Source organism: Erinaceus europaeus, chromosome 1 (assembly GCF_950295315.1).
Source record: "Erinaceus europaeus chromosome 1, mEriEur2.1, whole genome shotgun sequence".
NCBI lineage: Eukaryota > Metazoa > Chordata > Mammalia > Eulipotyphla > Erinaceidae > Erinaceus > Erinaceus europaeus.
The window spans coordinates 149,530,343-149,556,995 of NC_080162.1; the positions used below are offsets into that span (position 1 = coordinate 149,530,343).

At 45.6% G+C, this 26,653-nt stretch overlaps 1 protein-coding gene across 2 annotated transcripts in view; it reads right to left on the bottom strand.

Moving 5' to 3' along the window:
- Positions 1 to 1,981: 1,981 nt before the first annotated feature.
- LOC103107317 (inhibitor of carbonic anhydrase) overlaps positions 1,982 to 26,653 on the bottom strand; it is a 31,426-nt gene continuing 6,754 nt past the window's right edge. The window contains exons 5-15 of one of the 2 annotated variants that reach the window (XM_060196921.1): positions 24,482 to 24,660; positions 21,050 to 21,257; positions 20,741 to 20,883; positions 19,069 to 19,159; positions 16,903 to 16,959; positions 15,628 to 15,783; positions 11,446 to 11,587; positions 9,130 to 9,194; positions 6,905 to 7,089; positions 4,113 to 4,302; positions 1,982 to 2,147 (exon numbers count right to left, since the gene is read on the bottom strand). In XM_060196921.1, the coding sequence (XP_060052904.1) occupies positions 2,113 to 2,147; positions 4,113 to 4,302; positions 6,905 to 7,089; positions 9,130 to 9,194; positions 11,446 to 11,587; positions 15,628 to 15,783; positions 16,903 to 16,959; positions 19,069 to 19,159; positions 20,741 to 20,883; positions 21,050 to 21,257; positions 24,482 to 24,660 (1,451 nt within the window). In that variant the 3' untranslated portion in view covers positions 1,982 to 2,112. The remainder of the gene's footprint in view (positions 2,148 to 4,112; positions 4,303 to 6,904; positions 7,090 to 9,129; positions 9,195 to 11,445; positions 11,588 to 15,627; positions 15,784 to 16,902; positions 16,960 to 19,068; positions 19,160 to 20,740; positions 20,884 to 21,049; positions 21,258 to 24,481; positions 24,661 to 26,653) is intronic. The other variant, XM_060196923.1, reaches the window with a different exon arrangement.

The following is a 26,653-nucleotide window of genomic DNA, read 5'->3' on the forward strand; positions in this document are numbered from 1 at the left end:
CTTAAACACACTAGTGGGTCCTTGTGGGCAGTTTAATATCCTGCTTCCCCTGAGTTCACGGGGTAAGAACCCAGATCTACTTTCCTGCCACTGTCCACTCTAGTCACCTCTGAGTCGGCTCTCTTCCTCACCCCTTTTCCAGCAGCCAGTCACACATGTCAGCACTCACCTGTGATTTAGTGAGTTTCTGAAGAGATCTTGCTTGTATTTTGATTAGTTTTCAGGTGATTTTTGTTGCTTTTTCAAGTTGATCTGGGAGATTGATATCAGACAGCTGTTACTGTGTTGCCATACCCCCATAAGTCCCCAAATGAGATTTTTATTCCATTGATAAAGGCTTCCTCCCCCCACATTCTACCTAAGTACTCTTCGTAGGTTTCATCCCCCCCACCCCAATATTTTAAACTTTTAATCAGGAAAATGAAGAGGCATACACCAGAGAAGCACATGAGTTCTATGTGGAAGCAGACGCCCATGCTTATTCACTTCTGAGGCCCTATCTTCACTTCCATACTAAGCCACACCTATACTTATTACAGCCTCCTGGGTGTGCTTCCTCTTTCCTCTTCCCTCTCAAGTAAGGGGACAGGGACTGACTTCCTTGGCTATTCTCCAAATTCTCTTCCCTCTCAGTAATGGGGGGGAAAACAAAGGTTCCTAACCACAAAAGTTCCATGTCCCTGTGGAACTGAGGTTCAGAGCCACAGAGGACTTCTTTATTATTATTATTATTTTCTTTTTGGCTCCAGGGTTATCACTGGAGCTCAATGCCTGCACTACAAATCCACTGCTCCTGGAAGACATTTTCCCCATTTTGTTGCCCTTGTTGTTGTTGTTAATTGTTATTGTCGCCATTGCTGTCATCGTTGTTAGGAAAGACAGAAAGAAATGGAGAGAGGAGGGGAAGACAGAGAGGGGGAGAGAAAGATGGACACCTGCAGACTTTCTTCACTACCCATGAAGCAACCCCTCTGCAGGTGGGGAGCTGGGGCTGGAGCTGAGATCCTTATGCCAGTCCTTGTGCTTTGTGCCATGTGGTTTAACCCGCTGTGCTACCGCCCGGCCTCCTCAGAGGATTTCTTTAGACCAGTTCCAGTGACATTTCTGATTAAGGTTTATCCTAAGAAACACCTATGATCACAGTGAATAATTAGGACAGAACCATGGAGATAATAGGGCAACATCTCTAGTGATAAACTAAATTATCAGAGTGCAAATAATATTTTCTAGAAGTTAACTATGAAAGAACAGTGTAATTGGATTTTTAGTACTTTTAATATTTTGCAAATACTCTGAATCAGGAAGTTGATTGTGTTTCATATTGTGAGTTTTAAATGTAAAAATACATATTAAGAACACAAACTCATTTCTTACCCTTTGGTTTTGCTAGGTGATACTTCACAATGTTTTTCTTTTCTTTTTTTGTTGGTTATTTTATTTATGTATTTATTTATTTATTTTGCCAACTTGCCATCACTGCTCAGACTCCCTTCACCCAGCTTGCTCATATTTTCTTTAAGTGAATTGACTTTGGGGTAAAATAGTCAATGAATGAATGGGGAGGGAAATTGAGTCAGACATGAAAATTTTTTTTTTAAAAAGTTACCAATTTTACCACTTAGTGGATACTAAATTCAGAAATACAATGTTAGCATAATTAAATGTCTCCTTCCTGGAGTTGGGCTGTAGTGCAGCGGATTAAGCGCAGGTGGTGCAAAGCGCAAGGACCAGAATAAGGATCCTGTTCAAGCCCCCAGCTCCCCACCTTCAGGGGAGTCCCATCACAGGCAGTGAAGGAGATCTGCAGGTGTCTTTCTCTCCCCCTCTTTGTCTCCCCTCCTTTCTCCATTTCTTTCTGTCCTATTCAACAACAACTACAACAAAGGCAACAAAAGGAAATAAATAAATAAATATTTTTAAAAATTAAATATGTCATTAAATGTCTCCTCCCACACCAAATCTGAGAACATTCAGTGAAAGCTTCTGAGAAGACAGACAGTAATTTTTATTCAATTTTGCATCAATTACAGCATGTGATTATAGAGATAAGAAGTTGTGATAATACTTGTACACCAACAACTGAGGGAGTAGACCCATCATATTTGCAGACTCTCAATTTTTGTGGAATGTGCAGGCATCCAGAAGTTCTGCAAAAAAAACACAAGCAGAAGATAAAGCCATCAGGCACTTCCTGGACTTGTCATTTCTATCCTGTAAAAGTAAATGCCACCAGGGTAGATAGCAATACTCCTGATTCAGTGCATATATTACAATGCACAAGGAGCCAGGCCCAAGCCCTCAATCCCCACCTGCAGGAGGGAAGCTCCATGGGTGACAAAGCAGTGCTGCAGGTGTCTCACTTTCTCTCTTCCTACCTCCCACTTCCCTTTCAATTTCTCTTCACTCTATTAAATAAAAGAAAGGGGAAAAGTAAATATTTTCAATTTTCTTTCTTTTTTAAAGTTTAATTTCTCTCCCTCTCTCTCTCTTATTGCTGGGGCTTGGTGCCTACACTACAAATCCACTGCTCCTGGAGACCATTTTTCCCATTTTGTTGCCCTTATTGTTATTAATTATTATTGCTGTTGGATAAGACTGAGAGAAGTAGAGAGAAGAGGGAAAGAAAGACACCTGCAGACCTGCTTCATCACCTGTGAAGCAACCCCTGCAGGTTGCTCAAACCCAGGATCCTTGAGCTTGTCCTTGTGCTTGGCCCCATATGTGCTTAACCCACTGCACTACCACCGCCCCCCTCCTTTTTATTTTCTGCCAGAGCTCTGGCTTATGGTGATGTTGGGAATTGAACCTGGGACTTTGGAGCCTTAGCCAAGAAACTTGTTTTGTATAAACATTATGCTATCTCTTCCACCTTAGATTTTCTATTTTCTAAGGAAGAATATTCTGCTTCTAATTTTCTAAAGGTTCTTAAAAGCAAATGCTCTGTGCTGTTTTTTTCAAGCAGTATTCAGCTGGTAGCAGTGTACTCCTTAAATGCTTACACTTTCCTCCTGCTCACATCATCTCCAGTGCATTGATTACTTCAATAAAAATTTGGATAGACTCCCAATAATATTATTACCCCAGTTCTAATTTTTTTCTCCAATTCATTTATTTTTGAGGCAGCAATGCCAGTAGATGACAGATAGTTAACTATGCCTTATTGATTTCTGTTAAGACTACTGATAATTTTTTACTTTTAATCATTGAAGCATCAACTCTCTGAGAGTGATATATAGCTGTCATAAATATTACAGCCCGTATCAAAGAGATTGCACACACTTCCCATTTACTAGCGAGAAGGAACACGGAACTACACAAGTAGACAAGTTCAACCCCTAAGCTGATCTTGAGTTCTATTGTATTTTCCACTTCCTTCAGAGAATTTGACCTTTAAAAAAATAAAGATTTATTTGTTTATTAACATGAGGGAGAGAGAGACAATCTCTGGCACATGCAATACCAGGGGTCAAACTCAGGACTTGTTGTTCTAACCACTGAGCCACTTCCTGAGCAGCCAACTTGGCATTCTTTTCAGTCACTCTCTTATTTGCTGTCTAAATGAGCACTCTGTTGGCAAGTCTGAATTCTCCCACAATCACAGGAGCAAGTTCTCTGCATCTTGTGTTCCCATCAGGACTGACCTTGGTCTTGGCACAAGAAGGCTTTGAATATAAACGTCTTTGTGGGGGTGCTAAGCAGTGACACACTTGATAGAACACACACATCACTAAGAACAAGGACCCATATCTGAGCTTCTAGGCCCCCACCTGCAGGGGCAACAGTGCTACGAGTCTCTCTCTCTCTCACAGAATCTCTACAAAAAAGAAAAATAGACATGTAGGACCAAACCTCAGTGAGAACCCTGGAGGCAATATATATATTCTTTTCATCACCATTATAAGCTGGCTTTTTTTTCAGGTTGAGACAGAGACAAGGACATTAGGGAAAGATGGAAAGATACCACAGCATAAAAGCTGCCCCTGGGTCTCAAACGTGGAATTTGTGCATGGCCAAGCAAGTGCACCATCAGGTGAGCCACCTTACCAGCCTGGAAACCAAGTCAACATCCTTGAAACCTGTGTTATTGCTCCCCCAGGCTTGAATCTACTCACTAGAGGTGAAGCACTTTCTTGCATCAGTGGTAGCCATGAGATACTCTGGCCCTAAGTATTTCTGAGCTGTTTTCTTGTCCTGAAGGTTAGCCAGACACTCTGTGTCATCACTGAAGAGAAGGTCCTTCCCCCCCGAAGATCTGAACAGCTGGAACATCATGTACTCAAACCCATTTCTTCCAAACAGCTCCTAGGGCAGACAGGCAGACAGACAGTGACCAGCAGCAGCACCACGATTGCATATTCTGCTCAGAAGACCTGGGTCTGTAAAGCCACTTGCCTTCAGCCTCCAGGACATGACACCCTTAACAAAATGGCAAATATTATCCTAGCTTATTCTTGGTGTGTGACTTTAGGGAAATGTTCTAAATTTATTTTCTTTTTTCTTTTATTTACTTATTTTCTTTGGTAGGACACAGAGACATTGAGAGGGGAAGGGGAAATAGAGATGGAGAGACCCCTGCCGCACTGCTTCACCACACATGAAGTCTCCCTCCTGCAGGTGGGGACTAGGGACGTGAACCCAGGTCCTTGTGCATGGTAACATATGAACTCTACTGAGTGCACCACCACCCAGCCCCTGAGAAATTTTTTTTAATTATGTATTTCAAAAAGTAGAAACAGAGAGGGCAGAGAGACAGACAGAGAATGGAAGATACCAGAACACTTCAATACTTCCTTCTATGCGGTGGGGCTGAGCTTATGGTGCAGTCTGTTAACCTCTTTTCAAATGGAGACACCACCAGTGAGAAGTGGTGTGGAAAGCAATTGCAAAGTGGTAATGACACTGCCAGGTGTTCTCCATACCCTGGCTCCTCCCCACAAACCTGCCTGCTGCTAGGAGCCTGGCTCCCTTTCCTTTGCTCACCCCATGGCGCCCCACCATGTCCACCCACTCCCTTCTCTCCCTTTGTCCGACTCTGGGGTTGCTATGGGGGGCAGCTTGCACAGTACGGAGCTCATCCTTTCACCAGCCCAGAACCAAGGGAGCTTGCCTATCCACCTCTCCCTGGCCACCCTTTTTTTTTTTTTTCTTTATGAGGAGGGAAGGTTAATTGTTTACAGTACAGTTGTTGGCACATAAGTACAATCTCTCATCTCCATGATAGGCATCTTCAGAACACTCCCACCCCCACCTAGGTCCTTTTTCACCATCATGAACCAGAACCCCAAAGTAGTTAACCCCCACCCCAGCCCTTTCCTGCCCTCCTTCCCCAGAATCCTTTGCTTTAGTGCAGTACACCAGACCCAGTACAAGTTTCACTGTGTTTTCCCTTTCTATCTTTGTTTCTTTCTTTCCTTTTTTTTTTTTTTTTTTCTATTGCCACCAGGTTTACTGCTGGGGCTTGGTGTCTGCACAAAAAATCTACAGCTCCTAGCCACCCCCCTTTAATACAGAGACACAGATAAATTAAGAGGGATTGAGAAGGGGGAGAGAGAGAGAGAGAGAGAGGGAGAGATCTGCAACACTGCTTCACTGCTCATGAAGCTTTCCCCCCTGCAGGTGTGAACTGAGGGCTTGACCCTGGGTTCAAGCAACCAGATACACTTCTGCCAGTCTCCCTGTCCTTGTTTCTTAAGCTCCACCTGTGAGTGTGATCACCCACTATCCATCTACCTCATTTTGGCTTATCTCATGTAACATGGCTCCTTCTAACTCACCGTCCTGCACAGGAACTCGAGGGTGTCATAGGCTAGAATATAGATGGTGCCTTTGAGGTACCTCTGCAAATGGGGTAATGAAAGTTCAAAGGGCAGAGAAAGCTCGAGGTTTTCCTTGAGCACTGGATTTAGATCAGTCCTGGTTAACCACCTGGGAAAGCCATGGTTATCTGAGGAGATCTTTTTTTAAAAAAAAATGTTTATTTATAAAATGGAAATATTGGCAAAACCATAGGACAAGAGGGGTGCAATTCCACACAATTCCCACCACCACCAGAGTCCCATATCCCATCCACTCCCTTGGAAGTTTTCCTATTCTTTATCCCTCTGGGAGTATGGACCCAGGGTCATTATGGGGTGCAGAAGATGGAAGGTCTGGCTTCTGTAATTGCTTCCCCACTGAACATGGGTGTTGACAGGTTGATCCATACTCCCGGCCCACCTCTCTCTCTCTCTCTCTCGGGGCAGGGCTCTGGGGAAGCGGAGCTCCAGGACACATTGGTGGGGTCGTCGAGCAGCAGACCTTTAACTTCTCTTTCTTTTTCTTTTTTTAAAACAGAAAAAAGAGATAAATTGAGAGGGGAGGAAGAGACAGAGAGAAAGAGAGATGCCTACAGCATTTCATCACTACTCACAGAGCCGCCCCCCTACAGTTGGAGACTGGGGGCTTACACCAGGCCCTTGTACACGGCAATGTGTATGTTCTACTTGGCCCTACTATTTAACTTTTCCTGAAGCCTGAGTTGAAGAAAGGCAGTGCGGTGACTCAAGTAGTCCGTCCTGCTTTCACACAATGTCCGATTCGCTCTGCCAAGGGCGTTGAGCATTTCTCCTTCCTCCTAGGACAAGACAAGGCCAGAAGGTGCCCCATCTCTGCTCAGGGACTCATAATTCTCAGGGCACATTTCAACTACCCATGTGTCTGAAGCTCCTCCAGCAGCCTGGGCCTTTCTCTGCAGTCACTGAGCAAGAGTGAGCACAGCCACCCTCATTCTCCACCACCCAGAGACAGGGCTGTGAGAACGCAGCTCCACTGCCCAAGGAGACAGAACTCAGCTGGGCAGGGCTGCCTGTACACTAAGCACCATAGGGGAGGGGCAAGGGACACGGGATATCTGGATCCTTCATACCTGTTGGTTAAAGAGCATTCTGCGAACGAATTCAGCCTTATCTTTCCGAGAGACCACGGCTCGATTTGGGACTCTGGCCAGGTGGCAGTTCTGAGGCTCAGTCACAGGCTTCCTGGTACCATCAAGGCACAGCAGCTGGAAGTCTTCTGGCTCAAGATCGTTGGCCCAGGCTTCTGAGTTCCTTCCTGGACATGGAATAAAATAAAATAAAGAAGAGGGGTCAGGCGGTAGCACAGCCGGTTGAGCGCAAGTGGTGCAAAGCACAAGGACTGGAGTAAGGATCCTGGTTCGAGCCCCCAGCTCCCCACCTGCAGGGGAGTCACTTCACAGGTGGTGAAGCAGGTCTGCAGGTGTCTATCTTTCTCTCCCCCTCTCTGTCTTCCCCTCCTTTCTCGATTTCTCTCTCTGTCCTATCCAACAACGAACAACATCAACATCAACAACAACAATAATAACCACAACAAGGCTACAACAACAAGGGCAAAAAAAGGGGAAAAAATGGCCTCCAGGACCAGTGGATTCATGGTGCAGGCACTGAGCCCCAGCAATAACTCTGGAGGCAAAAACATAAAATTAAATTAAATTAAAATAAAAAAGGAAAAGAAGCATTCATAAAGAGATAGATTCCTTGCTGGGAAGGGCTTTTTCAGTCACATTAAAGTCATTTTTTTAATCACTTTATTAGGGGCGGAATTAATGTTAATGGCTTATAGTTGTTGTGACATGGGTACAACATCTATCTCATCTCATCATAATAGGTTTCCGCAAAACACTCTCACCCCCAACTTAGGTCTTTTTCTACTCTCACCCCCAACTTAGGTCATTTTTCTAAATGTCTGTTCATTAAAAGGTATCTTTATTGATGTTCCTGATGGAAGTGACCAGTGACGGTAGAGAGAGGGATCTATTAGAGGTCTTGGCTCATCATATCTATGTGAAAATCTCTGTCCTTCTTTATATCTTATCACCTTTCAACAGATGTTACCATGACACCATCCTGACTTCCCTGGGGGTCCTGGAACCTTGCCCCTCCAGAGTCCTGTCCCAACAGAGAAAGATAGAGGCTGGGAATATGGATTGACTTGCCAACATCCATGTCCAGTGGAGAAGCAATTACAGAAGCCAGACCTTCTACCTTCTGCACCCCGTAAAGATCTTTGGTCTATATTCCCAGAGGGATAAAGAATGGAGACCTCAAATCTCATCTGCTATATTCTAACCTTTAGGTTCCTGATTATTAAACAAACAAACAAACAAACGAAAAAGGCCTCATTATGAAAGAGAAGTGATGTAGGAGGTTGGTGCAGTGGCTAAAGCATTGAATTCTCAAACAAGGTCCTGAGTTTGATCCCTAATATCACAAGTGCTAGACTGGTGATTTGGTGGTCTCTCTCTAAGTCCTCTCTCTCTCCTCACAGATAAAAAGATAAGCAAACAAACAAGATCCCGAGTTCTATCCCTGGCATCACAAGTGTTAGAGTGATACTCTAATTCTTTCACTCTCTCATAAATAAATAGATAAACAGGAGCCAGGTGGAGGCCCACATAGTTGAGTGCACACATTATAGTGCACAAGAACCCAGGTTCAGGGGGCTCCCCCAGTCTCTACCTGCAGGGGAAGCTTTACAATCAGTGAAGCAGTGCTACAAGCCTCTCTCTCTCTCTTTCTCTCTCTCTCTCTCTCCTTTTCCCCCTCTCATTTTCTCTTTGTCTCTACCCAAAATAAATAAGTAAATAAAACTTAAAAAATAAACAAGCAAACAAGATCCTGAGTTTGATACCTGACAATACATGTGTGAGAATCATGTCCAGGTTTCCTCTCTCTCTCTCTCTCTTCCTTCTTCCTCTTACTTGTGTTAATAGATAAATTAATATTTGAGAGGATAAAATAAAGTGAAAAGGCAGGACTTTTCAGAGAGGGAAAGGATATTTACAAATACATATAGTTGAAAAAAATTTATATCCAGAATATAGAAAGACTTTCTATAAGTCCAGAGAGGCAGAAGTGCTCTTTTGGGCTGTGGCCTCTATGAGTTTGTTGTGTTCAAGACCAAGGTGATAATCATCCCTGTCTAATGTGAAGAGTTTTCTCCTTCCCTAAAATAAAATGACTGGGACCTCAGTCATGGGAGTCTGATAGGATAAGTCACCTTCCCCGTTGCCCAATTGGAGTGATTTCACACAGAGACTCAGATTATTTGAAGGAACAAAGTACAGGCACATACCCTTAGTGTTCTGCAAGATGGCAGAGTGCTTCATAAAGGCCACATCTCCCTTCTCCACCAGACACCTGTAGGTCAAAGCTCAGGTCAGAGAGGAGGCTGAAAAGGAGGGGTGGAAAGTGGAAGATGGCACATACTTTGCCATGTATGAAGACCCAGATTCAAACTCTCAGCTATCACATGGGAGCACTGTGAACAGGGAAAATTTCTTGAGAAGTGGAACAGTGCTGTGGGGTCTCTGTGTATGTCTCTCTCTGTGTTTCTCATCCTTTGTCTCGAAAAAATAATTATCTCTGATGGAATAGTAGAATCATGTAAGCACAAAGTATTGATACAAAATGGAGGAAGAACAGTAGGGTAATGGAAAGAGGAAGAAGAAAGAAAAAGCAGAGAAGAAGGAGAAGGGGGAAAGAGAAGGAAGAGAGTGAAGAAAAAGGAGAATGAGATAGAAAGACATGAGAGAATGATGGGAGGCACGCACACCTAGTGCGCCTGGTACCACCGCTTCTGTACACACAACTGCAATTCCTGCTTTCTCTGGGAAGTAAAAGGGGACTGCAATGCGAGAAGAAATCAGTTACTTAGCTTTTGTAATAGCTAGTCATTGTTTCGCTCCTCATATAAAACACTGACCAGTTTCACCACAACAGATGCTTGTATTCTCCTGTTAACAAGGATATTCAAAGATGCCTCAGATTAATCCAAAAGACATGAAAACATTAAATCAAAGAGACAAATGCACCTCAGAATTCATAGATGCGTTATTCACAATCACCAAGCAGTGAAAGCAGCCTAAATGTCCATTGACAGACAACTAGATTAAGAAGTTATGGAACATATACTCGATGGAATATTACTCTGCAATCAAAAGGATAGCATTGTGTCCTTTGAGAGAAAATGGATAGGACAAGGGGTGATTATGCTTATCAAAGTAAGTAAAGAAGTAAAGGACAATCACTGGATGGTTTCACTTATATGTGGAATGTAGAGAATTAAAACATATAAATTTGAATTTAAAAAAGTAGTTAACCCATTTCTAAGATGTTGGGAGAATTATGGTGGTTATCACTGGGAAGGTGATAGAATTTTGATGGTGGGAGTGTTATGAAACTATATCCCTCTTACCTTATAATATTATAAATCATTATCAAATTATTAATTTAAAAATTAAGGAGTGGTCTGAGAGGTGGCACAGTGGATATTACATTGGAATCTCAAGCATGAGGTCTTAAGTTCGATCCCTGGCAGCACATGTACCAGAGTGATGTCTGGTTCTTTCTCTCCTCCTATAGTTTTCATCAATCAATAAATAAAATCTTTAAAAAAATTTAAAGGATGCCTCTGGGTCAGATCAAACCCACAGTAGAGATGAAAATCAGATCACTTTACATGAATTTGAGGGCATCTAGTCACACTCACAGGTCTGTTCAGTCTTCAGGAGTTAACATATATTGCTAGATATTCATTTGCTCAAATTCCCTGAGAAAAATATCTCTCTTTGTCTAAGGTTCACTCTGTGAGAAATGTTGAGCATATAAAAATTATTGTCTTTTATTTTTACTCTATTGGATTGTTAATGGATTACAGTACAAATGTTGATCCAAGGTGTTGGGATAACTGCACTATTCCTATTTTCCGGTTCCTATTTACTAAACATTTTGTCCTACTTTTCAGCCACCAAGTTGAAGATGCTACCATGACACCAGCCTGACTTCACTGGGCAGACAACCTCACCAACAACCTCCAGGAACCAGACACTCTCCAGGAACCTTACCTCTCCAGAGCCCCGCCCCACTAGGGAAAGATAGAGACAGGCTGGGGGTATGGATCCACCTGTCAACACCCATGTTCAGCAGAGAAGCAATTACAGAAGCCAGACCTCCCACCTTCTGCATCCCATAAAGAATTTTGGTCCATACTCTCAGAGGGGTATATGTTAGGGGAAGATGACCAAAGAGCTCTGAAAACCAATTCCACCAGGACCGGGAGAGAGAAGAGGAAAAAAGGGAAATATATTTGCAAATAGTAGTATGTGTAGGTGTGACTTAGAAAGGAAGAGAAAGCAGGACCTTAGGAGAAAAAAATGGACAAAAATATAGATGATAGATAGATCATTATAGATATGATAGTCAACCCATATCTGTGATATTGGGAGAACCCCTGCAGTTTCCAATGGAGGGAATGGAGACACAGAACTCTGGTGGTGGAAATGGTGTGGAATTGTACCCCTGTTATCTTATAAATTTGTAAATAAGTATTAAATCAATAATATTTTTTTAAAAAAAGACTAAATTTTTTTAAATGGCGAAAAAGACTCACCTGAGTGCCCCGCTGGAGCCATAATACCTCTCACGGCTGCTGGGGACACACACGTGGCCCGGCTCACTGCCACCGGCGCACAGGGCACAGAGTCTGGAGTCTGGATCCGAGCCTGGGGCACAGCTCTGGCTGAAGAACTCATCTGCAGAAGGAACAGCAAGAGGTCAGCACTTGTCACTCACCCTGCTAGTCAGAGAGCCTGGGTTCTGTCCCTAGAATTGCCTGGGTGATAGAAAGACACATTTGGAGATTCAGAAACAACCTATTTGAAGGAAGGGACTCTTAGGGGACAGAAAAAAGGTTCCATCTGGAGCTGGCTGGAGTCTGGATAAGGGTCTGTGAGCTGGCAGAGATGGGCCCCATCTAGGTGCAGGTGTGTGTGTGTGGGAGGGGGAGTTGGAGAGGATTGAACACAGGGGCAGCCCTGAGAGAGGGCAGAAATGACAGTCCCAGCAGGCTAAACTTGCCCCTTTGCTACCCTCACTATTCTTTACAAGACTTCTCCCCCACTCTAGGTCTGATAAGGGGTCCAAGAGACCCTGTGCCCGAGCTCCATGGCACCTGGTAGAGAAATTATAAGGCCCCACCCTCCTGGGCCCTATGTCCATGGGATGACAGTTTTGTTTTGTGTGTCTGTGTTACCACCAGGGTGATTGTTGGTGCTCTGTGCCCACACTGGCTCACTGTTCCTGGTGAATTTTTTTTTAGCTAGAGGGTGAGAGATGGGAAAGAAAGAAGAGCCAGCACAGCACTGTTCCACTACTCGTGAAGCTTGGCCCCCTACAGGTGCTCCTGTGTGGTAGCTGGGGATCCCAACCTAGGTCCTGGCACATGGTAGGTAATATGTGTACTGGGTAAACCACCACCCAGCGCTGCCCCCCCTAGTGACAGCCTTTTCTTTTTGTTAACAATACATTTTCTTTTTGTTTAATATTAATTTATTTTATTTTAATGAGAGAGAGAGATACACAGAGAAAGGCATAAAGAGAAAGACCAGAGCCCTACTCAGCTCTGGCATCTGGTGGTACTGAGGATTGAACCTGGGACCTTGGAGCCTCAGGCACAAAAGTCTTTTTGCGTCATCATTATGCCATTTCCCCAGATCTGGGGTGACAGTCTTAACTCAAATAGCCACACCACTGAATCAATGCCCTCCCCAACACACACACACACACACACACACACACACACACACACACACACACACACACGGTGGGGTGGGTGGGAGGAGATTTGGTTCTGAGAGGCAGCAGGTCAAAGAATCTGATAGAGCTAGGAATTAGAGAGCAGCTTCAAGCAGAGATGAGGAGTGACCAAGAATCAGCCAAGTGAAAGGAGAAGAGAGAAGAGCTTTCTTTTCTTAGACTTTTAAATGAACTATTCAATACTTTCAAGATTTATTTATTAGTGAGAAAGAGGGAGAGATCCAGAACATCACTCTGGCACATCTGATGCCAGGAATTGAACTCAGGACCTCACATTTGAGAGTCCATTGCGTTATCCATTGTGCCATCTTGCAGGCTGGGAAAGAAGCACTCTCACAGTCTTTTGGTGGTGGGAATGGTGTTTATGAAAAGAAAAAAAGAGAAAAGAGAGAGAGAAAAGAAGCACTTTCTAAGCGGGGGTGGGGAATGTAGTACCTGCAAAGGCCCAGGGCAGGAGTAGGAGGGTAAGAGGCAAACACATAGCTGACAGAGGCCTTGGGGACTGAACCACACAGAGCAAGAGTGGGAGGGGACTACCTGTCACCTTTCAGGCCTCTGGGTAGATTTTTGTGGTGTGTCTTCAGCAAAAAAGGAACATCATGAAGGATTTTAGGTGGCTGGGGGGAGGGGACAGGAGCAGTGGGTGGACATAGCCAGAGCTGCACTTGTCAGAGACTAGTCTGGGGTAAGGGCAGGTATGGGGTGTACGTAATAGTTCATTGTAGGAGTCCAGAGAGATAGGAACCATTTGGACTACAGAGGCACAAAAGGGAGGGAGACGAGGGGAGGGGAGTTGGTAATGGGCAGGTGCATGTGGGTAGACAGCTTGGTCTCCAGCTGGACTAGCAGCTGGTCTGCGGGATTCTGCACTGAGCTGAGCAGCTCCCCCAGGACAGGGCTCTGCAGAGATGATGTGTTCTGTTTTGGAGAAACTGAGCTCCCAAAATATCCAATCTAGATAACGTCAAGTAGGTGCTATCAACTGTCAGCATGTGTGGATCTGGATGTCAAGGTGAGGTCTGTGGGAGGGACAAGTTATCAGCACACAGTCATCCTGCTAGTGACAATAACAGAAGCAAATATTTGTCATTCCTTAGCTTTGTGTGTGTGTGTGTTATTTGTGAGGATTGTCGTTGAGGCTTTAAGTATAGGAGTGGACAGCTGGAAAGCTGAGTGTGGGGGCAGAGGAGGGTTGCTTTAAGCAACTCAGACACTTATTAGCCAGGTTGGGAAAGGGGACCTGTCAGAGAAGGAGGAGATCAAGCCAGTGTGTGTTCACAAAAGTCAGGTGATAGATACTGTTTGCAGGTGCCTGGAAGAAATGGTCCTGGGAGGTCAGGGAGGAAGAGACTTTCCACTGAGCAACCTGGACATGCCTGGTAGCCTTGGGCTGAGTCTTTCCTGGGCAGTGTTGCAGAGAAAAAGAGGGGCTGGGGGCTGGCCGGTGGCACCCCTGGTTAAGTACAAACATCACCACACACAAAGATCAGTGTTCCAAAGCAGAACTTGGACTGGATTTGGTATATTGCACCAAAGTAAAAGACTCTGGGATGGGGGGAGTGTTCTGGTCCTAGAAGATGATGCCAGAGGAGGACTTAGAGGGGCTTGAATTGTTATGTGGAAAACTGAAAAATGCTATACATGTACAAACCACTGTATTTACTGTCAACTATAAATCATTAATTCCCCCTCCCCCCAAAAAAGATCAGTAGTCAAGCCTTCCCCCAACCCCCAAGCCAGAATAGTATTAGGGTGGGGCAGGGGTGGACAGGAAGCCATAAGGAAAGGCACCAAGGAAGAAGTCTGCACCCAGTGCAGGCAGAGGGACTGGCAGAACTGTGGAGGCAGGAAGTGGCCTCCACTTGGGCAGGAAGACATTGGCGGGCCTTTCCTGGTGGCACCAGCTGGCTTTTGCAGGTGCAGACAAGATGGCCTGCTGAGAACAGGTGGCAGGTGGGTGCGGACTGCAGGTGCATGGACTATTAGGATGTCAGGGGAATAATCATTGGGGACTGTGGGTGCAGAACAGAGAGGCAGTGGGGCGCACCTGAGAGTCCACACCCACAGACTGAAGCACTGCCAGAGCTGCCCACCCAGAGACATCCTACAGCCAAGTTCTAGTGCAGAGGACAGAGAGCAGGGAATGGCATTCATGTGAGGTTGGGGCTTGTTAGGCAGGAAACAAGAGATATTTTCAGTATTGAGAAGAGAGTGGCTGATATGGTTACTATGGATCTCTAAGAGAGATGATATGAAAGTGAAAGATAGGAGCCAGGCAGTCGTACACCTGGTTGAGTGCACCCATCACCATGTGCAAGGACCTGGGTTCAAGCCCCCGTTCTCTAGCTGCAGGGGTGGGGGTGCTTCCAGAGTGATGGAACAGTGCTGCAGGTGTCCCATTCTCCCTCTCTTCTTCACCATCCCCTCTCAATTTCTCTCTGTCCTATTGAAGAAAGGGAGGGAGGGAGGGAGGAAAGGAGGAAGGAAGGAAGGAAGGAAGGAAGGAAGGAAGGAAGGAAAAAGGGAAAGAAAGAAAGAAAAAGAAATCAAAAGATAAAGTACTTTAGACTCAACTGACTTTAGGGTTCTATTTATTTATTTTTTATTTATTTAAAAAAGGAGACATTAACTGACTTCAGGTTTTAAACCAAGAAAACAGCTGATTTGCTTTATATGGGAAACCAGTCCGTGTGTGTGTACACGCACTCACACACACACACACTCACACACACACACACCACACACACACAAACATTGTACATCTGGCTCACACTTCTTTGCAGCACCAGGCCTGGTCCCTGAGCCAGCTGTTAGAATTTGAGGGATGACAAGAGTGTAGAACCTGCTGGAGAGACTGGAAGCCTTGACACAGTGTTTTCCCAACTCTCAACCCCAGCACCACTTAACTCCACACCTACACATTCCCTGGCCCAAGCCCACATAAAGGATGCCCCACTGCCCTCTAGGACACACTCACCAAGTTTACAGGACCCTGTCTGGTTGTGGATTAGGGCCACAGGGATTTCCCAGCCAGCAGCAGTACCCACGGCGGAGTGGCAGGATTTCTTGCCACGAAGAGAGTTCCAGGTGAGGTCAGCATCTGATGTCTTAACCACAGCCACAATGTGGTAACCTTGCAACATACACACCAAGATGCATGTTCAGTGCCTCTTGGTTCCTCTGGAGATGTGTGCTAGAGCTGCCAAAGCTCCTGGTATTGGAATGAAGGCCTAGCTGCTTCCAGTAGCAGCTCTTATAGTAACTATCCCTGCAGGTACTGATCCCACAGCCTGGAGACTGCTCACCTCCCCCGGTACACTCACAGATACCTACACATTACTGACTTCATTTGCTTGTGACTAGGTTTTTTGCACCTGTACAAGTCCACCGTTCCCCATGGACTTCCTGTTTGTTTACTTCTTTTGTTTTGTTTTATTTTGTTTTTTTAATTCTTTTTTAATATGTGTTTATTCCCTTTTGCTGCCCTTGTTGTTTTATTGTTGTAGTCGTTGTTGGATAAGACAGAGATAAATGGAGAGAGGAGGGGAAGACAGAGAGGGGGAGAGAAAGACAGACACCTGCAGACCTGCTTCACCGCTTGTGAAGCGACTCCCCTGCAGGTGGAGAGCCAGGGGCTCGAACCAGGATCCTTACGCCAGTCCTTGTGCTTTGTGCCACATGTGCTTAACCCACTGTGCTACTGCCCAAACCCTGAATGAATGCATTTTTATCCTTTACATATATGCCTAATGCTTAATGGTTTACAATACAGGTGTTGACATATGGCTACAATTTCTCAACTCCTTGTGATAGGAATCTACAGAACACTTCCCCCAGCATAGATCCTTTTTCACCATCACACACCAGGACCCCCAGACCTCTTCCACCTCTTCCTCTCCCAGAGTCCTTTGCTTTGGTGCAATACACCACTCCCAGTCCTAGTTTCACTTTATGTTTTCCCTTGCTGTCTGTACTTGTTCAGTTCTACCTATGAGTGTGATCATGCAGTATTTGTCTTTCGGATCCTCAGACATGAAAGTCTCTTTGCAGAACCGTTATGCTCTCTACCTCTGCCCTGTCCTTCTCTTTTTGGATGATCTCACTTAACTTGATGCTTTCAAGCCCCACTCAAGATGTGACAAAGGAGATGGCTTCAACTTTGTTTTTTGTTTTTTTTTTTTTAAGGCTTTGCTTGTCCCAGCAATAGGCAGGCCTTTCCCTCTAAACCCTGGCATTTGTGGCTCTGACTTACCTTTCACAGGTGTGTCTACACACTTAGACCCCAGCTGCTCACTCCCACCTTCAGGATCTGTAAACACAAGTCATAACACAACATTGACTTCTTAAGTGACTGTTTACAACCATGAACACCTTCATATGAAAGTCAAGAACAAGACAGGTAGGGGCCAGGCAATGGCACACCTGGTTGAGAGCACACATTGCCATGTGCAAGGACCCAGGTTCAAGCCCCTGTTCCCCACCTAAGCAGGGAGGAAGCTTCATAAGCATTGAAGCAGGTCTGCAGGTGTCCATTTTTCTCTCTTCCTCTCTATCTCCCCTGCCCCTCTCAATTTCCCTCTCTCCTATCAAATAAAAATAAAAAAAGAAGAAATGGCCACCAGGAGTGGTGGATTTGTAGTGTCAGCACTGAATCCCACAGACAATCCTGGTAGAAAAAAATATATATATAGAATCACTAGCTGAGAAGTTTGTCACCTGCCTGCAACAAACCAGCACTTTCTGGCACACCCAACCTCCTCTCCCCTGCCTCTGTGCCAGTGAGTATCAGGTCCACTCAGGCAGCTGATTTGGTAGCATCCTCTTTCTTTTTTTTTTTTTTAAGGAAACCTTTTTTTTCCCCCTTTTGTTGCCCTTGTTTATCGTTGTTATTATTGTTGTTGTTGTTATTACTGTCATTGTTGTTAGATAGGACAGAGACAAATGGAGAGAGGAGAAGACAGAGAGGGGGAGAGAAAGATAGACACCTGCAGACCTGCTTCATCGCTTGCGAAGTGACCCCCCTACAGGTTGGGAGTGGGGGGGGGCTCAAACTAGGATCCTGACGCCAGTCCGTGCTTTCCGCCATGTGCGCTTAACCCACTGTGCCACCGCCTGGCTCCGATAGCATCCTCTTTCCACCAGCTCTGTTTTTTCATGTCGGTGGATTCCCCCCTAAAGCACATGACCTTATGGCCCCAACCTTCCATCTTCCAATGCAGCCAAAGTGAGTTATTTTAGACTAGTAATTCAGCCAAAAGGCATGCATAGGTTTGTCCCCTCTTTCTTTACTGGGCAGAGTCAGCTGAGGTGGTTTAAATCTCCTCTTGTGTGACAAAATATTATTTTTCCCTCTGGCCTCCACCACGGCCGGGGCCAGGGGGAGCCTCAGACCTGTCTTCTTAAAATTAGTGGCAACTCTTAGCTCCATGACAACTTGGCAAGTCATGTGAGCAAGTCTATCCTATGCCCACAGTGTTGCTATATTTTTAGTATGAAAGGTGTTATTCTGATTTATTCTTCCTGCCTGACTGTTGTGACACCAACAGGAGTTTGGGACTATTAGCATATGAGTGACATCAGCCTGAGGAGGTGTGACAGAGAAGGGAATGTATAAAAGGCACAGATTTGGAGCAGGTCGCTCTTTTTGGCTGCTGCTTCTTCTCTTGGTCAGAAGCATCTCAGCAGAGGTGCTCCAGGTATCCGCCATGGCTACTTCTCCTGGGAACTGAACACGTGTGACTCTGCTAGCTGGTAAGCTTTTAGACCCCTCTACAGCCATGAGCAACCTTTACCAGAGCTGATAATTGTTTATCTTATGGGACTAAACTTTTAATAACTATACTCAGACTTTATGGACCTAGCGTACTCTTAACCCTTGATGATAGTTGCTTTTATTGCCTTTTACCTGTTTCACCCTAGTAAATCTTGTATTGTTTAAACCTGTTCCCAGATCCCCGCTGTAAATCCTTAAGCACCGAAGCCTTAACCCCTTTAAGTTTCAACACCTGACTCCAGCATCTATAATCTTAACTGGTTGGTAGTTTATTATTATTATTATTATTATTACTACTACTGTCATCTCTAGAGCTCTACCTCTCCAAGGTGAATTTTTTCAGATACAGAGAGACAGAGGAAGAGAAGACACAGTACCAAAGCTTTCTCCACAGCAGTGGAGGCGGGGCTTGCACCTGGAGCCTGCAAATGACAAAGCAGGTGCTCTCTCCAAGTGAGTTATCATACCAGCCCTGATTGGTTAATCTGGTTAATTGGTCTCTGGGGAAGGGGGAGTGAGCAACTAACTCCTGACATGCCAACAGCACAGGATATCAGTATCCTGACAATGACCTAAATTTGTGCATCTTGCTAGATCCATGGCCCAGAAGGAATAAAACCCAGAGAGATAACCCCCTCCACTTACTGTCTTTCTCTGCCAGGACAGGCACCAAACCACACTTGTCCGCTGTGTAGACAAATCCTCCATCCACACTCATAGCATCAGCTCTTCCTGTCTGTGGGGAAGAAATAAATCAGTAGCACCACAGCAGGCATTTAACAAATGTCTCACTGGCCCTCTGAGCTCCAAGTCAAGCATCTCTGTGGTCAACCATATCATGGTTTGCTCAAAAGTTTAGTCATGTGAGTGTCTGAGTTAGGAAGCTGAACATCTCTCTGGTATGCTGACCTGGGAGGAACCAACCCAGATCATGCTCTTCAGCTATTCTGTGTCCTCTCTTGAGGCCCACATGGATCATGCACACGCCCTCACCATGATTTCCTCTGTGATCAATGTCACTCAGAGAGACACAAGGTCAGACTCAGCAAAGTACTTGCTATGTTTCTCTGGGGTCGACAAGATAGTTCATCTGAGTAGTGCACCTGCTTTGCCATGTACACATCTTGGGTTTGAGCCTCCTCCCACTGCACTAGAGGGAGCTTCAGTGTTGTGGTCTCTCTCTCTCTCTCTCTCTCTCTATCTATCTATCTATCTGAAAAGGTGAGCTTGGGGTTTTGCAGACCCAGAAACAACAACAAAATGTTTGCAAGAGACATATTTTCTTCTGGATGGTGTTTACTTCTGTTCCTACAACCCCATTAACACTCAGAGCATGGGCACAGCAAAAGATTCTCAAGACACAATTTCTTTAATTAAACAACCCACTACTAAGAGTTAATGTGATTTAATCAGTGAAAGTCTCCAACAGCAAGGCAGCAAGGGCAGGAGTGGTCCTTGGGCTTCTCTGTCTCTCATGTGGAACTCTATTTTATTTCAGGTAAATGAATCTTTCTTTAAAAAGCATAAAAGAAATCAACTCAGCTCCTGCTAGTCAATATTTTAGTCGTGTTTATAAATGTATCTTGTCTGCTCATAGACAAGTGGAGAGTTAACAATAATGCAGCTTCTGGGCTGGCAAAATAGCTCACTTGGATACTGCGTTGCTCTGCCATGTTCAAGGCCAGCCCCCATCTCATTGAAGGATGTTTCAGTGCTATGTTCTCTCTCTCTCTCTCCCTCCCTCCCTCCCTCCCTTCCTCAATGCCTCTTTGTCTCTGTCTCTATCTTAAAAAGTCTCCCTGGAGTGGCAAAGTCCATTGATGACAATAATAATAATAATAATAATAACAACAACACAGCTTCATAACTCAGAAATTTTGCAGTGCTGATCTCAGTCATGAAATTGTTAATGATTCCACTTTCCATTTCTTTTCCAGCATGTTATGTATTTGTCACAGAACAACAATAACAACAAAATTCAACTTAGAAGTTCAGGATGATGATGGAATATTTGCTTCCCCAGTCCTCAGGAGCTCTGACCACACCATGGGATATTACCCCACTTCCTGTAGCTTCTCAGCAGGACAGCGTCAGGGCTCCCTGAGCCCAGAATGGAGCAACCAGGAGTCAGGGGCCTGGGGCTGGCTCTGTGTCTCTGCCAGCTTGAGCTGTCAGCTTGAGCTGTCAGAAGTCATGGGTAAGAGTGGGGCAGCTTGAGGGGCAGCACACTTGTGTCTGTAGGACAGGTGGAGGGGAAAGGGCAGAAGGACTGTGTCTGGGTGTCCAAGCCCAGCAGTGATGACAGAGCCTTCCTCACCATGATGGCAGCCAGGCAGTCCTCTGTGGTGGCCTGTGTGGCACACTGCAGAATGCCACCGCTCACAGCACTCCAGTTATCACACTTGGCCTTCTCCTGGCTGCCCACTGAGCACCACAGCACCCTCTGCAATTTGTCCACACCTAGAATGGGTGAAGGAGAGTCAGGGAGGCAATATGTCACCTGAAAAAAAAATCACTCAAGTCTCCTCGTTAACCTAATCCCCTCCTGATCCCTGGGACACACAGGTTACAGAAGGTTGTCTGAGGTGAGGCTTCCAGACAACGGGGAAGCCTTCCTGGTCCCTACCTGGCCCCACTGTCCTGTTAAGACCTGATGCATCATCTTGCAAACGCTGCATGGCTGAAAAATACTTGGATCCCAGGTACATTGCAGCATCCATCTTCTGGGGGACTCTGGAGAGCCCGAGGGTGGCGTCTGTGAACAGTAGGTCTCTCCCATGAGGGGAGCCAAAAAACTGGAATGGTACAGACCTGGCTTCTCTTCTCACACGTGCCTATTCAAAAGACAAAGGAAGAGTGAGGAAGGAGGCTGGCACCAAGAGGCAGAGGGGAAATACTTCTAGAGTCCGACCAGGATAACAGGAAGGGGGAGTAGATGTGCCTACGAGAGAAGCCCTCGAAAGTCCTTGTGACTGTGGGAATATTTTTCTACTCAAATCCCAGCTTTCCTGCCTTGCTTGGCCTCAGCAAAACCATCAGGGCTGCCCCTAGATTCATAGGGAGGCTTGCTGTGGGTCTACAAAGCCAGCTGCAAAGTCTGCCCCATTCCTGGCCATCTAGTCACCCCCTAGAAGGTTCTGATGGGCATCCTAGAGTAGCTGCTGATCAAGCACCCAGTCATCAATTCTGCAGGTCAGAAGTCTGAGCTCATATCCTGCACCCTGCTGCCCAGGTCCATCACTGAAGGACTACAAGCAGTTCTTTCCCTTTCCTGGCTTCTGAAAAAACAAATGACCTAGACTTGGCAGTGATGGACCCAGTACAACACACATTACCATGCACAAGGGCCCAGGTTCAAGACCCCAGTCTCAAACTGCAAGGAAGGAGCTTCACAAGCGGTGAAGGAGTGCTGCAGCTATCTCTCTTTTTCTTTCTTTTTTATCTTCCCTTTTCGTTGCCCTTATTGTTTTATTGTTGTAGAACTTATTATTGTTGCTGTTGTTGATGTTGTCATTGTTGGATAGGACAGAGAGAAATGGAGAGAGGAGGGGAAGACAGAGAGGGGAAGAGAAAGAGAGACACCTGCAGTCTTGCTTCACCGCCTATGAAGTGACTCCCCTGCAGGTGGGGAGCCAGGAGCTCGAACCGGGATCTTTACGCCGGTCCTTGCACTTCACGCCACATGCCCTTAAGCCACTGCGCTACTGTCCAACCCCCCCCCCAGGTATCTCTCTTTCTCTCTCCCTATCTCCCTTCCCTTTTCAATTTCTCTATATCTATCAAAAAGGAAAAGAATAAGAAAGAAGGAAAGTAAGAAAGGAAGAGAGGGGGGAATGGAGGGAGAGAGGGAAGAAGAGGAAAGAAGAAAGGAAGAAAGGAAGGAAGGAAGGGAGGGAGGGAGGAAGGGAGGAAGGGAGGAAAGAGGAATGGAAGAGAAAAGAAAAAGAAAAGGAAAGGAAAGGAGAGGAGAGGGGAGGGGAGGGGAGGGGAGGGGAGGGGAGGGAAGGGAAGGGAAGGGAAGGGAAGGGAAGGGAAGGGAAGGGAAGGGAAGGGAAGGGAAGGGGAGGGAAAAAGACGGCTGGGAGCAGTGGAGTCATCATTCAGGCATGGAGCCCCAGAAATAATCCTAGTGGCAATACAAGAACTGAAAAAAGCAAAAGACTTATGACTCCTGGTACCTGGTCCACAGTCATTCATAATTGTGACAACCCATGGCACCTGCCCACACACTCCCTGTCTGATGATGGCTTCTGCAGGGACTCTGCATGGACTGATACCTGATGTTCTTTGCTAGCAAGCCCCATACTCCATTGGGAGTACACACGCAGCTCTCTCTCCAGAGCCAGAGACTGTTCCCCAATGCATCCTGCCAATCAATCCCGTTGTCCTCTGCCAAGTGTACAATCCATGTGCCTGAGGCTATACTGTCCACCTGGTTACAACTGGTTATAATTGCCCCCAGGAGGTGGCACAGTGGATAGAGAATTGGACTTCATTCCACAAGTTCAGTCCCTGGGGTCACACATGCCACATTGATGCCCTGGTTCTCCCATTCTCCTTCTCTCTCTTCTCTTTCTTCTCTTTCTTTTTCTCCCATTCTCTTCTCTCTCTTCTCCTTCTCTCTCTTCTCTCTTCTCTCTCTTCATCATTAATAAATAAATAATTTAAAGACATAAAGAAAGAAAAGAAAGGAAAGGAAAGGAAAGGAAAGGAAAAGGAGAGGAGAGGAGAGGAGAGAGGAGAGGAGAGGAGAGGAGAGGAGAGGAGAGGAGAGGAGAGGAGAGAAGAGAAGAGAAGAGAAGAGAAGAGAAGAGAAGAGAAGAGAAGAGAAGGGAAGAGAAGAGAAACCATTGGTGACCTGGGGTAATAGTGTAGTGGTTTATGCAACAGACTTTCATGCCTGAGTCTCCAAAGTCCCAGGTCTAATCCCCAGCACCACCATATTCCAGAGCTGAGCAGTATTCTAATAAATAATACATTATACCTGGTATCACATGTACCATAACAATGTCCTCTCCCTGACCCTCTCTCTCCCAACCCCTCCCCCTCATTAATAGCCAACCTTTAAAAAAAAAAACACCTGGGGGCAAGCCAAATGGCTCAGCTGGACAGTACACTGCTTTGCCATGTGCACAACACTGGTCCTAGCCCAGCCCCACTGCATAGTAGGAAGCTTTAGGGAATCAGGAGCAGGTTAAACGCAGGTGGCACAAAGCACAAGGACCAGAGGAAGGATCCCGGTTCGAGCTCTCGGCTCCCCACCTGCATGGGAGTCACTTCACAAATGGTGAAGCAGGTCTGCAGGTGTCTTACTTTCTCTCCCCCTCTCTGTCTTCCCCTCCTCTCTCCATTTATTTCTGTCTATCCAACAACAACAACAATAACTACAACAGTAATAAAACAACACGGGCAACAAAAGGGAATAAATATATAATTTTTTTTTAAAAAAGAAGGAAGCTTCAGCACTGTGGTGCCTTTCTCTCTCTCTCTCTCTCTCTCTCTCTCTCTCTCTCTCTCTCTGTGTGTGTGTGTGTGTGTGTGTGTGTGTCTGTCTTTATCTAAAAAAGGAAAAGTCATTTACAAAAGTAGTTGGTACACATACTTATTGTATCTTTCCCATTCATCTGTGAGCAATTGAAGGTGGACATCTGCTTAGTTCCTCTCTGGCTTCCCAGTGCTAAGCCAAGAGCAGAGGCCAAGAGGAGGGTTGGCTGGGACAGACTCTGCCCACAGAGGACAGCACTGCATGAGCTCCCTTCAGAGAGAAGTCAGGAGGGTGGATCCCATGCCCATAGGAGAATAGGGTGCCCCCTTCTAGAGGAAGGTGCATCAGTGCTACATTCTGATGATCCCTTTGTAGTCAAAAAGGATAAAACGTTAGGGCCAGGAGGGGCTTCTGTGGCCTCTGTCACCTAAAACGCAAGGCAGGTAGGGAGGCCAAGACTCCTGCTCTGATCCAGACTCTGAACGACTTCCAGAGTGGCTAGGAGGTAAAGTAGGCAGCCTCCAACCCCAAATCCAGTCAGGAAAGGAGTGGTGGCTGGGGCGGGGAGGGTACCTGGATATAGTTGAGAAGCTCCCAGATCTCGTTCTCTTTGCTGTCCACACTGCGGACCACCACCGCATGGGAAGGCACCCGGGCCAGGTAGCAGTCCTTGTACTGGTCCACTGGCTTCCGGGTGTTGTCTTTGCACAGCAGCTCATATTGGTTCCTGTCAGCTGGATCTGGCAAGTTCTCTAGGGAGAGGAAGGCCAGGTGAGTCCACTGCAGGCAGAGCCGTGAACCATGGCCTCTCAGTCTGCCTAAATCACAGTGTTTTAGCCTTGTCAAAATAACTTTTTTATTATTGTTAGATAGGACAGAGAGAAACTGAGAGAGGATGGGGGGGGGATAGAGAGGGAGAGAGAGAAAGATAGACACCTGCAGCCCTGCTTCACCACTCGTGAAGCTTTCCTGCTGCAAGTGGGGACTGGAGACTTGAACCTTGGTCCTTGTATACTGTAATGTGTGTATTTGACCAGGTATGCCTGGTTAAGGTGTGCCTTGAAATAACTTTCTAAGGCCAGTGAAGTAGTTCACTTGAACAGTGTGCTGCTTTGCCATGTATGCAACCCAGGTTTGAGCCTGGCCTCAATCATACTGATGAAACTTTGGTGTTGTAGTCTCTCTCTCTCTCTCTTCTCTTCTCTCTCTCTCTCTCTCTCTTTCTCTCTCTCTCTTTGTCAGGAAGGAAGAAAAGGATGGGAAGGGGAGGAGAGGAGAGGAGAGGAGAGGAGAGGAGAGGAGAGGAGAGGAGAGGAGAGGAGAGGAGAGGAGAGGAGAGGAGAGGAGAGGAGAGGAGGGGAGAGGAGAGGAGAGAAGGGAAGGCCCAGCATGGAACCAACAGCAAACAGAAACCTAGGTAACTTCAGTGCCTTAATCTTCCAGCCTTCCAGCCCTCACCAAATGCCAAGCCAACTCTGGGCTCAGGACTTACTCCTTTGTGTCTTCTCAGCCCAAACAAGGTTAGTTTTGTGTGATCCCAAGACAATCAGTTAAATCAGATATTCTCTTCATTTTGTTTCTCTTTTGTTCTTAGTTCTTTCTTCCTTTTTTTTTTTTTTTTTTTGTCATTGCTGGGTCTGCACCACTTTGAGCTTTTTCAGAGGAAAAGACAAAGGCAGAAACAGAGACAGATGACAGCCTTGAAACTTCCCCAGTGCTGTGGGTGTCAGGCCCAAACTCAGGTGGTACACAAGACAAAGCGGGTGCACTATCCAGGTAGGTGATCTGTCTTCCTTAATCCCTTGTTATTTATTCTATATCCTACAAGAAATTTCTCTTCTTGGAAGAGAACTGCTTAGAAGCAATATGAGGGCCTGGGAGCAACCCATGAGGTGGTGCAGTGGATCAACACTGGGCTTAAAAACAAGAGGTTCCAAGTTCAATCCCTGGCATGGCATGTGATGATCTGTTTATCTCTTTCTCGTACACATTAAAATTCTATTTCATATTAAAGAACCAGGTGTAAGGTGTAAGGCCATGTAAGAATCAAGGATTTAAAATTCTCCATAAAGTAGCAGACATTCTATTTTACAAGTGACTTAGAATAGGAAGCATTTTCTAATATCTCACGTGGTAGAAGTATGTTCTGTCTGATTGAAATATGATTGATTAGGGTTGGGGAGATAGCATAATGGTAATGAGAAATGCTTTCCTGCCTGAGGTGCTAGAGGTTCCAGATTCAGTCCCCAGCATTACCATAGGTCAAAGCTGAGCATTGCATGGTGAAAAAAAAAATGTATGATCACATATGAAATGAAAAATCTGCACCCTCAATTTAACAGAACTACTGTTTTCCTTACTTGTTTGTACTTGGTAAATTGCCCAAACTTAGAATGCATCTTTTTAAATATATGGAAACAAAAAAGAATTACAATTTTGTAGTTAGTGATGGTGATGTTGCAATAGGACTAATCATATATGTGCCAGTCAGTTCTAAAATCATTATAGTACTTTGTTTCCCTAAGGGACTTGAAGCATTTAGGAGTCATTTATAATGAAGCATGCATTCTGGAAAATGTGGTTTAATTTGAAGTAGATGTTTTAGTGATTAGAAGAATATGATGGGGGGTCGGGTGGTAGCACAGTGGGTTAAGCGCACATGGCGCAAAGCACAAGGATCAAGGAAGGATCCCAGTTTGAGCCCCCAGCTCCCCACCTGCAGGGGGGGTCACTTCACGGGTGGTG